Here is a 12,229-nt window from a genome sequence, read left to right as displayed (position 1 = left end):
AACATTCATTTTAAGTAGTATTTTTATTACTTCTTTAACTTCTTACATTGCATTTTACTGAAGTGCAGTTTGACGTCTACAGGATGCAAACTAATACAATGTAAGAAATAAAAGACGCAATAACCGTACAATTAAAAATCACACGGTATCTAGATTGACACATTACCAGTGCTACAATAGGCAGAAAAATCATGCAAGGAGTCCACCAAGACTAACCAGCAATTTCCAGTTGGCTGGCAGGGAAGGGGGCAAGGGTCAGGACGCAGCTGGGGTTCTGCAGAGCTGATCTTAAGCAAAGACTCCTTTGCTTTCATCCATCTTCTTGAGATATCCAAGAGTCTGAATCAGGCTTGACGCAGAATACCTTGATGCCAATTATGTCATGCAGGAAACCAAGGTGCACGGGGAAGAGAAGAGTGCCATCCCCCACAAAAGCAGATTTTGGCACGCAAAACATGTTTTTCAAACTGTATTTTCTACTCAAGAGTGGTAGATTTAACATGCAAGGTACAAAGTAATTGAAGTGTTGAACAAAGTGACATTTCCCCCCGTTACAGTAAACCGTAATTTTATATTATAAACCCAGTTGTTCCAATGTTCCCTTTTTCAGAAGTCTTAATACTTGCAATTAAATAGAAAAAAACAGATCCCCTTCACCTCTGCGCATGAAACCTTGTGGTTGGGCCATGAAAAAGAAGGCTGCACTGGCCCATCTGCCACAGAAGATCCAAGAGATGATCTCATTCCAGCGGGCAAAACCCTCACCACACAGGCTACCCCTGGAGCCATCATCCCTGGATGTCAAAAGAAAGCGTTATTGGAGGCAGTCTTCATTTATGGACTTGGTAATGGGGAGTATGGGAGGGGGAGCAATAATATAACCAGCTACCACCCCTGAATTGAAGGATAGGGAACCAACGACCTTCCTGGTGTTGCTGAACTACATCTCCTGCCATCCCTGACTGTTGGGCCAGGCTGATGAGAGTTGGGAGCCCAACACTGGGAAGGTCACTGGTTCATGCCCATCTCTGACCATCAAAGCAGTCTCCTACTGTATCAACCTGGGAGCAGAAGCGAAGGCCGGGAAGGACTTTGACGTAGTGCGTGCTTAGGAAGGCCATGCCTTGGCGATACTAAGAAAGGTGCGGTTTGTGGGGGTACCTCTTTCTCAAGGAGGTTGAGATGCCGGAGCAACTGCAAGGAGGTGGGGGTGAGTTTCACCTCGGTAGATCAAAACCTACGTTCCAAGAAAACCATCATCTGGTGGGGTGGAGAGAAAGAAGAGGTAGTTGGTGTCCAAAATGCAGGTGATCACATCTCCCAGACAAAATAAACGAGGAACTCAGGATCCAAAGGCGACCCATTTGCCATCAGCCGAACATCTCCTGAGAGGCATAGGTCATATAGAGGAAGCCATCTTCATCTTTGTACGTCATGTACACTTCAGACATGGTGGAAGACATGCTGACGAGGCTGCGGTTGCCGTCAACCAGGAAGTAGAATGCCTGAGTGGACCCGATGCACATTCGGTTGCTGAGGGAGGAAACGGGCACGAGTCAAAACATGGCTTCTGGGTAGCCTAAACAAATTCTGCATCCTCACCTCCCCCCAAAACAGTGGAGTCTGGTCCATTAGGGTGCATGGCGCACTGCCCTGAGTTTGCCCACACCTGCCCGACTTCTGACTTCCAACCAATCGGGAGCTGGCTCCGCCTACGATTGGCTCCAGCCCTGGCTGTCATTGGCTGTAGCTCCACCTCCATGCCTTCCACCCCACCAGCCCCAGCTGCTACTGCCCCTCCAAGCCTATTTCCCTGTGTGCCAATACAATAATATTTCTCCCCCACTCACACACACCAAGCCAGAGCATTAAAAATCCAATTAACATAGTCGCTGCTTAAATCCAGCCCAACATATGGTTGTAGAAGGATGAGCGACCCAGCCAGATGCTTAGTAAGCCTCCCATTTTTACAGGCTGCCCAGATTCCTTGGAGGCTCATTCACCGGATGATTGTGATGAACTGGCCCATGGTGAGGTCTTCGGGAACCAGAAACTTGGTCTTGTCCAAGGCTGGCAACATTTTCTCCTTGGGGTAGCGCTCCAGGATTATCTGCAAAGGAAGAAGAGCCACGTCTGAGATTGATCTTCAATAGCAGATGGCCAGATTCCCCGGGAAGCTTAAGCAAAATGGTTACAAGTGAAGACAGCCGTTTCCAATTTGTCCAAGTACTCAGATAGACTGTCTCTGTACAGGAAGGCTCTACTTGTTGCCATTATGGCCAATAGCCACTGGTTTATCAGCCTGCTGCTGATTTGCCTGACTCATCTGTTCACTGCTGGACCAGTGTCTTGCCTCGGGAATGGACTGGATGAGAGCCAACAAACTGAGACTCAGTCCAGATAAGGCAGAGGAACTGCTTGTGGGTGGTTCCCTAGACCAGATGGGTGGGAAATCAATGGGGTGACACTCCCTCTGAAGGAGCAGGTTCATAGCCTGGGGAACTCCTGGATCTTTTGCTGTCACTCGAGGCTCAGGTGGCCTCAGTGGCCCGGAGTGCCTTCCATCAGCTTCGGCTGGTGGCCCAGCTACGCCCCTATGTGGACAGGGATAGCCTAACTCATGGGTAGGCAAACTAAGGCCTGGGGGCTGGATCCAGCCCAATCACCATCTCAATCCGGCCTGCGGACAGTCCAGGAATCAGCGTGTTTTTACATGAGTAGAATGTGTCCTTTTATTTAAAATGCATCTCGGGGTTATTTGTGGGGCATAGGAATTTGTTCCTTTTCCCCCTTCAAAATATAGTCTGCCCCCCCCCCACAAGGTCTGAGGGACAGTGGACCAGCCCCCTGCTGAAAACGTTTGCTGACCCCTGTCTAACGACTGTGGTCTATGCTCTGGTTACCTCAAGGTTAGGTAAAGGTAAAGGGACCCCTGACCATTAGGTCCAGTAGTGACCGACTCTGGGGTTGTGGTGCTCATCTCGCTTTATTGGCTGAGGGAGCCGGCGTACAGCTTCCAGGTCATGTGGCCAGCATGACAGCTGCTTCTGGCGAACCAGAGCAGCGCACGGAAACGCCGTTTACCTTCCTGCCAGAGCAGTACCTATTTATCTACTTGCACTTTGACGTGCTTTCGAACTGCTAGGTTGGCAGGAGCAGGGACCGAGCAACGGGAGCTCACCCCGTCGCGGGGATTTGAACCGCCGACCTTCTGATTGGCAAGTCCTAGGCTCTGTGGTTTAACCCACAGCACCACCCGCGTCCCTAACCTCAAGGTTAGATTACTGCAACGCATTATACGTAGGGCTGCCTCTGAAGACAATTTGGAAACTTCAGCTGGTGCAGAATTCAGCGGCCAGATTGCTCACCGCAGCAAGATAGTTTGAGCATATTACACCGATCCTGGTCAGACGGTACTGGCTACCAATTATTTTTCGGGCCCAATTCAAAGTGCTGGTTTTGACCTATAAAGCCTTAAACGGCTCAAGACCGCAATGCCTCAATGACCACCTCTTTCCATATGGACCCTGAGATCATCTTCGGAGGCCCTTTGTGTGCCTCCTCCTCAAAAGATCCAGAAGATGGCAACACGAGAACGGGGCCTTCTCTGCAGTGGCCCCCCGTCCATGGAAGGCTCTCCCCAGGGAAGTTCGCCTGGCACCTTCATTATACACCCTTCGGCGCCAGGCAAAAACGTTCCTTTTTAACCAGGCTTTTAGTTGATCCGATTTACATCTTATGCCCTTTTAAAATGTGTGTGTGTATGTTTTTGGGGGGCGCCATTGGGTGGTTGTTTTTAGTATTATGTATTTTGTGGTTTTATATCTTGATTTTAATCTTTGAACAAAATTCAATTAATAATAAATTCAATTAATAATAATAATCTGCAGGGGTGCAACATCTTATTTTAGGAGCATGGATGTGATTTTATTGGTGAGGGTTCTGGGTGGGGGTTTTTTGGTTGCAATATGGGGCTAAATAATTGTTTTAAGATTTCCCAATAACCATCTATTTTTGGGGAAACTGCATCAGCTGGGAGTCAGGAATGTTTCACTTAAGCTCAGTTACAATCCTATAAAGAAGAAAAATATTTGTTGCATGAACAGGAAGACTGAGGGAGGGTTATATATGGAGAAAATAAACAAAATGAGAATTTCTCTCAGTTACATTGATATATTACTTGACTTAATTGATTTAGCAATGGCAAGCAAGCGTGCAGGCAGCCAAACCACCAATTACAGCTGCTTTGGTCCTCCTGCGCTACAGTGGTGCCTCGCAAGACGAAAAGAATCCGTTCTGTGATTCTCTTCGTCTAGCGGTTTTTTCGTCTTGCGAAGCAAGCCCATTGACGGATTAGCGGATTAGCGCTATTAGCGGCTTTTAGCGGCTTATCGGATCAGCTGATTAGCGGATTAGCGGCTTAGAAAAAGGGGGGGGAAGAAAAAAAACCCACAGGAACTCGCAAGACATTTTCGTCTTGCGAAGCAAGCCCATAGGAAATTCGTTTTGCGAAGCACCCCCAAAACGGAAAACACTTTCGTCTAGCGGGTTTTCCGTCTTGCGAGGCATTCGTCTTGCGGGGCACCACTGTACTAGGTAAACCATGGTTTTGCTTAGCACTATGTGTGAACCCAAGGTTCATGGTTTGTCTTCCCCGAACAAAATAGTGAACCAAGAACAACAATTCATGATTAGAATTACTGGTTGTTGGGAGCCAAACAAACTACAAGCCTAGGAACACGTAAGGAATCTTAATTGTTTTTAAATTAACTAAGCATAAATATAACAACACGATGGGTTGGGTATCAAGCACAGAACCAGCAGCAAAACAGCCCCCGCTTTTACTCTAAATACAGTGCTTTTTTCTGGGGGTACGCAGGAGTACGCATCCCTCTAAACATTTTGTGAATCTTTGTACTTTAGTCCATCTACTCTATTTATTTTTCCTGATTTGAACAATAAAATGGTGGTTTTCCTGAGTCAGAATGAGAGTACCCCTAAACATTTTTTTAGGGGGGAAAAAGCACTGCCCATAACTGCCTTACTTAATTTCTCTGAACCATGGCTTGTTTAGCATTATACACAAACCCTTGCTGAGCCATAGCCCAGCTTACTTTTAACATGCAAAACGGTCCAATACAACAAAGCAAGCTCAAATAAACATGCCCCCATACCCAACAAGACAAGGAGAAGCCTACATACCGGCAGTTTGCCAGGAAACTTCATCCGGATCGTGGCCACTTCACTTTTCCTGGAGGCTAGACAGAGTGGAAAATTACAGAACTGGGTCAATTAAGGCAATAGGGGAAAAAACAACCTCTCCCTCGGTCTCCCCTTCCAAAATTAGCTCTCCCCAAAACAGGACAGCCCGAAGTCTAGCCCCCCCACCCCAGTTTACCGAATTAATCTCAGCCCCTTGGGCCAGCAGGGGGCGCTAGCAGCCAAACAAGAGCAACTCCGAATCGCGAAATCGAGCGTTTACACGAGAAGGGGGGTGGGGGGAATAAGTGGGGAGGAAGAAAATAAGTCTTACCGAAGGTTTTTCGGTGCTTGAATGGGGGGAAAGAATCCATCTTGGAAGGAACCACACCTTTTTCTTAAAAAGGGAAGGGGGGAAATAAAGCTGGGGCGGGAAGGGGAATTGAAGAAGAATCGTCCCCAGCGGTAGCTCTGACTTGACTCCTTTGGAGCCGCTTAAATAGTGTGAGAGTCACGCCTAAAATTTTCCCAAATTGCTTCCAGGATCAGGACCTCCAAGGTCCGGGGAAGGACGTGGAGAGGTGGAGGGTGGGGAGAGCCCACCCTGAGACTCGCCCACATTCAGATTTAGGGGCGGGTCTCCCTAGAGAAAGCGCATTTGGCCACAATGGTGGAGTTGGCCGGCGGAACGCACCGCCACGGGACGCAGTTTTGACTACTCGCGTGGAAGGAAGGAAGGAGTTGGACAAAGTTTGTAGCGGAGGTGTCGTCTACCAATGTCAGCTGGGACAGGTGAGTGCAATTTCCCAACACCGAGGAAGGACTTTTCTGCGTAATAGATGGGTAGGTGTTGGTTTAGGGTTGAGCTGTGAACTCGGGAAATCTCAATTACTCGATGGCATTAGGTTAAGCTGCCTTCTTAAGCTCCCCCTCCTCCAACCATCTGAAATGTTTTTTCTGTTTCTTTTTTGTCTTTCTAACTCACCTTTCCTCCCAGCAGCTCAAGGTGAGGTATATACTGAGTTAAAGAAAATATTTAAAGAAAATCGTTAAAAAAACAGAAGCCTTTTTATTGGGTATGGTGGGTGAAGAGATACGAAGGGAAGATATAAACTGTTTATGTATGCAACAACTGCAGCAAGAATTCTTTCAGCCCAAAAATGGACACAAAAAGGAGCACCAAGGAAAGAAGAGTGGCAGATGAAGACGATGGACTTCGCAGAACTGGCGAAGCTGACGGGAAAAATCCAAAACCAGCACGATCAATTATTCCAAAAGGACTGGAGTAAATTTATATGATATCTAAATTTATTTTAAGCAATTAATATCACTAGCAGGGTTATCTGAAGACTGGTAAGAAGAAGTTTTCTACCTTTCTATATTTATTTAAATTTTGAGTTATTTTGTAATGGATGTAATTAGAATTGGAAAACGTACAAAATGCAATGATATAAAGGTTAATTTTGAAAGCCATGAGCCGGGAGGGAAGGAAGTTGATAGGCTCTAAAGAGCCAGGGAGGTAAAGTGGATAATAATGATGTGAATGTATATTATTAAACGGAAAATAAATAAAAAGTATGTTTTAAAAAGTGAGGTATATACATTGGGTAGGTTAATGAGAGAGTGTGTCTGGTCCAAAGTCACTTTGTGGCAGAGTGGAGATTTGAACCCTGGTCTCCCAGGCTGTACTCTTAACTGCTGCACAGTGCTCCCTCTAAGGCCCATTTGCATTACACACTCAAAGTAGCGCCATGCCACTTTAAATAGCATTCCCCCCCAAAAAATAATTATGGGAACTGTAGTTTCTCAAGGGCGTTGAGAGTTATTAGGTGACTCCATGTTCCCCTCACAGAGCTACCGTTCTCCCAGGGAACTTTGCGAAGTGTTGTTCATGCCAACTCTGGTGTGTGTCCGTTTTCGTAAGTGCTGTTTTCATAATTTCTATTTTAGATCATCATATCAACAAGGAGGGGGACGCAGGTGGCGCTATGGTCTAAACCACTGAGCCTAGGGCTTGCCAATCGGAAGGTTGGCGGTTCGAATCCCCGCGATGGGGTGAGCTCCCGTTGCTCGGTCCCTGCTCCTGCCAACCTAGCAGTTCGAAACCACGTCAAAGTGCAAGTAGATAAATAGGTACCGCTACGGCGGGAAGGTAAACGGCATTTCCATGCGCTGCTCTGGTTCGCCAGAAGCGGCTTAGTCATGCTGGCCACATGACCCGGAAGCTGTACGCCGGCTCCCTTGGCCAATAAAGCGAGATGAGCGCCACAACCCCAGAGTCGTCCACGACTGGACCTAACGGTCAGGGGTCCCTTTACCTTTATCAACAAGAAAGAGCCAACAAAAAAAGCTAACTACATACCGCGATAACATTAAAATAGGCTGATGACATTACAATAAATTAAAGACTTACAAATTGTATGTTGTCACTGAATTTATTATTCCAGGACATTGGAGGAGGGGAATCGCTCCATAAACTTAACCAGTTGATTTAAATGTAGGTTGTTTTATTGTAGATTTGCTGTAGGTTATTTGATCACCATCACAATGAACCAGATCTTTTCCATCTATTCACACTCAGTAGGAGGTAATTGTTTTTCCAATTCTTTACAATCATTACCTTTGCATCCCCATAGGGTTAATTAACACTTCTTGATCACTTTCTGAGATAACATCTATGAAATAACTCGGTTGGTTCCAAAGGTATATGGCTTCCTAGCATATCCAATATAATATGTACCATTTGTTTTCACTTTAATTAATTGGGCACAATTCCAGAAGTTAGGTATAAAGTCTACTTTAGCTGCACCACAGCTACAACAACCATGAAATCAAAGCCAAATCCACTGTATATTAAATTACAGTGGTACCTCAGGTTAAATACTTAATTCGTTTGTGGGGTCCGTTCTTAACCTGAAACTGTTCTTAACCTGAAGCACCACTTTAGCTAATGGGGCCTCCTGCTGCCGCCACACCGCCGGAGCACGATTTCTGTTCTCATCCTGAGGTAAAGTTCTTAACCAGAGGTATTATTTCTGGGTTAGCAGAGTCTGTAACCTGAAGGATATGTAACCTGAAGCATATGTAACCTGAGGTACCACTGTAAATCTTACAGGGGATCTGCTGATATAAATTTATATGGGGTATTACCCTAAGTTGGGCTTTTTGTTTAAACATGGGACCCATTTTGTAGTTTATGCTCAGAGGCACAGCTAATATCCTCTATTGCTGAGCCAGATCAATATGGGGAATGAGGTCAGGCCTTAAACACAGTTTGAGTTAAGCCCTTTTTCCTGGGCCCAAATATGAATGGGGATGACGATTGCCGTCTTTCTCTCTGGTCCTGGGCCTTTTTTATTTTTGTAATTTATTTTATTCCAATACAGTATAAGCCTTCGTTGGCAGTTCCCCTCCAATTTGCAGTTAGAAATTCAGGAATCACGTTGTTGTTGTTCTAGGAACCCCTCTTGTGGAACAGATGAATGTGTCCTTTGGACAAGAGATGGGAAGGAATTTATACAATCCTAGCAGCTGACTTCACTCTCAGTAAATAGCTCCAGGCTGTTACTATTATTCAGCACAGTCCCATTATTCCTGTGCGTGTTCTTGCTTAACAAAGAATTCACAGCCATTGGAGGATACCAGCTTCACATTTAATGCATAAAGCTCCAACTATCTGTATTATCCAGAGAAGGGGATGGGAGGTGAGAGAATCACTGCCTTTTTTTTACCCTATTTTTGCCCTTTGTGGATGCTTTGTTGAAATTTGGGGAAGAGCCATAGTTTAGTGGTAGAACAGCTGTTTTGCATCCAGGAGGTCACAAGCCCAGTCTCCACATAGGGCTGTCTGAAATCCTGGAGAGCTGCCAATCAGTGTAGACCATACCAAGCTAGGTGGGCGGACAGGTACAAGGCAGCTTCTTGTATTCCTTTTTGGGACAGATCTGTAGCTCAGTCGTCGAACATCTGCTTTGCATGCAGAAGATCTCAAGTCGAGTCTCCCATCTCCAGGTAGGACAAGGAGAAAGTCCTCTACCTGCTGCTAGACAAAGCAGTGGTGCTGTGTGGGGTACTGCTGCTCCAAAAAAGTGGGGGGGGGGAGCTCTGTGCTAGGGTCATCAGCACCTGTTGTATAACAGGTGAATGCAAAGTGTTGGGGTTTGGAGGTAAAGGCAGCAAAAGCAACTGTGCATCAAGTGAATGTGCTGTATTTTTATTTTAGCATTTATTTATTGCAGGCATAGGCAAACTCTGCCCTCCAGCTGTTTTGGGACTACAATTCCCATCATCCCTGACCACTGGTCCTGTTAGCTAGGGATGATGGGAGTTGTAGTCCCAAAACAGCTGGAGGGCCAAGTTTGCCTATGCCTGATTTATTGCAATTATTTCCTACTTTCTCCCCCCCCCCCAAGGTGGCATACATGGTTATTCTGCTCAACCAATCCCTGTAACAACCCTGTGAAGTCGGTTAGGCTTAGAGGCGGTGACTGGCCCAAGGTCACCCAGCGAGCGTCACAGCCCAGTGGGGATTCAAACCCTGGTCTCAGTCTGATACTCTAACCACTACACCACAGTGACGTGGCACAAGCCAGTGGTGGCCGCAAGGATCCAGGAATGTGTGGCGACAATAGTCCCAAAGTGCGGGCACAGCAACCAAGCATAGTTTTTAAGTCAAGGGTCCATGCTCCTTTTTTGCTATTATGCTAGTGGGGTTAGTGGCAAGTATGACTTCCACTTGCCACGCTGCCCATGGGTGGGCAGATGGAGTTCTGGTGGAAGGTGTTTTCACTGACGTGGGCTCCCCTCCACTAAGGGCCCCTGGTTGTCCTATAGTCTATAGCCCAGCAGATCCATCCAAAGTTATACTATGAAATCCATTTTTATTTGCATCACTCTGTGTTGAGTATTACGTGATGGATCATTGAGAAACCGTGCTTCAGTCTTTTCAAATTCTCAACCCTGATTTTGGATTAATATCTTTCCGGCCTCTTCCTTTTAAACTTCAAAAACAAGGCTTCTCATGTTGGCTCATCGCTGAAGCCCATTTCTTTAGTTTCTTGGGTCAGCGTTGTCGTCCTCATCTGAGCAGGATGTTGTGTGTTCTCCCGAGTTTAAGCAGACAAAAGCTGGGCTTTGTTTGCTCCTTAGGTTAACAATGGCAGGTTAACAGGTCGGAGGTGAGTACCGGGAACTTCGGATGGAGCTGAACAAGTTGGACGATTCAGGAAAGACAAAAGCAAGGCCTGCTTCACACAGCATGCAGCTAAATGGCGGAATTTTCTCCCTTAGGAGGTAGTGATGGCCACCGACTGAGATGGCTTTAAAAGAGGATTAGACAAATTAATGGAGGCGAAAGCCATCAATGGCTACTAGCCAGGATGGCGATGTTCTCCCTCCACTGTCAGAGGCAAGATGTCTCTGAATACCAGTTGCTTGGAATCATAAGTGGGGAGAGTGTCTAGCTGGAATGGCAGTTATTGCTTTGGGATGGAAAGAAAAGGCCAAATGGAATATGGAAAAATGGAATGATTATGTTTTTGAATACGTACAATCAGAAATATTCGCACAGATAGTGGCAGAGGATAGATGGGAAAATAAATGCCAAAGAATCACAAATAAATGGGCATTTTACAGGAACTGGATAGAAAGAGGGGAAGCCAACCCTAACATACAAGCTCGAATGAACAGACTGTGTACATGGATAAAAATATGAAGAAGGAAGGCCTGACCGGGGGCGGGGAGGGCTGGAGTGGGGAGGGATGGGGGGGGAAGTAAACCAGACGGTATTTTGAATTGATTTTGTTATGTAAGCCTTTTTTTCAGAAACCAATATATTAATGTTATGTAGTTAGGCATTGTAGTATGAATGAATTTTGTTCTGTATTCTTTGTTTTGTAGAATATATATAATAATGTTATGTTACTAAGCAAATTTAATCAAATAGGGGGGGAACAAAACAAAAAAACAAGTGGGGAGAGTGGTTTTGCACTCGGTTCCTGCTTGGACAGGATACTGGACTAAATGGGCCACTGGCCTGATCCTGCTGGGCTTTTCTTATGTTCTTCCAGTAAAAGCATGAGTCAAGCAGTGAAGTTATCTGGTAGCATCACAACAATTTCAGATTATGTTTTCATTCATTTATGACATTAGCAGGCAATACAGCACTCCACTAGCTACTCAGCTAGCTTTTTATTGAAGTCCTTATCTGTACCATGCAATTTTTGCCCCTGGGTTTAGGAATGCGCTACAAGGCCAAGGTTTTATGACTCTCAAACTGTGACTTTGCAGAAATAACTCCTAGCTAAATACAAAGTGACAAGTGGGGGGGGGGGATAATGAGACTGAATCTAGCTTAAGGGGGAAATAGAAATCTATCACATCTTAATTAAGTATGCAAAGTAATTTTGCAGGAAGAGGCTGTTTGAAAGGGTCTTACTAGATTTAGGAAATCAAATGTTATTACTTCAATGAGCAACCACCAAAAGCTATGTTTAAAGATCTTATGACTTTTCTCCTTATAGCAAGTGCAAAGAGTTATTGCGAAAATCTGGAAATCTCATTCAACAAACCTTTTTCATCAAGAGACAGCATTGATTGAGAAACTGACACGTCAACTTGTATCATTACAAAATGAAACAGGAGCAGATGAATTAAAAAAAAAAACACCTGGTGTACTTTCATATCTTTTGCAGTTAAAGAAAAAGACACTTGCATTCTTCCAGCCACACATGGGCAGCTATGGCTCAGCACACTTGGCTGATCCGTGTATGAACTTAAATGAACTTATTTTTATTTTATTTTTAAATGTACTGAACCTGATCAGAACCTATAGTGAAGTGGCTGGTCCCCATTGCTGCTGATCTCCATTGCTATTGTTACAAGAAGGCTACCCAGCAAGACTGAAGAGGCTGTTGGGATGAAAATAAACATATTTATCTGTAATATCCACTCCAGTTTTCCCTGTCTCCCCTACCCTTGCTGTTGATTTTTTAGGAATTGTTTTAAGTTCCTATGGGCAGGGACCTCTTTG

The 12,229-nt window shown here is 45.3% G+C and overlaps 1 protein-coding gene and 1 long non-coding RNA gene across 2 annotated transcripts; one reads left to right on the top strand and one right to left on the bottom strand.

The window, feature by feature from the left end:
- Window positions 1-459: 459 nt before the first annotated feature.
- On the bottom strand, window positions 460-5,819 carry LOC308575022 (microtubule-associated protein 1 light chain 3 gamma-like). Its single transcript, XM_081173422.1, has 4 exons — window positions 5,534-5,819; window positions 5,203-5,258; window positions 2,004-2,110; window positions 460-1,533 (listed from the first exon to the last, which is right to left on the bottom strand). Exons 1-4 carry the CDS (start codon window positions 5,571-5,573, stop codon window positions 1,371-1,373), a joined length of 366 nt encoding a protein of 121 aa, XP_081029548.1. The 5' UTR covers window positions 5,574-5,819; the 3' UTR covers window positions 460-1,370.
- Window positions 5,820-5,936: 117 nt separating this feature from the next.
- LOC308575042 lies at window positions 5,937-12,141 on the top strand. The gene is made up of 2 exons (XR_014002687.1): window positions 5,937-5,991; window positions 11,721-12,141. It is a non-coding gene; the product is annotated as an uncharacterized lncRNA (long non-coding RNA).
- Window positions 12,142-12,229: the final 88 nt, after the last annotated feature.

The sequence above is a fragment of the Podarcis bocagei genome (genome assembly GCF_964188305.1).
Source record: "Podarcis bocagei genome assembly, chromosome: 16".
Classification (NCBI taxonomy): Eukaryota; Metazoa; Chordata; class Lepidosauria; order Squamata; family Lacertidae; genus Podarcis; species Podarcis bocagei.
Note: the sequence above shows the minus strand (reverse complement) of the source record. Positions and strands in the feature narration are given on the sequence as shown.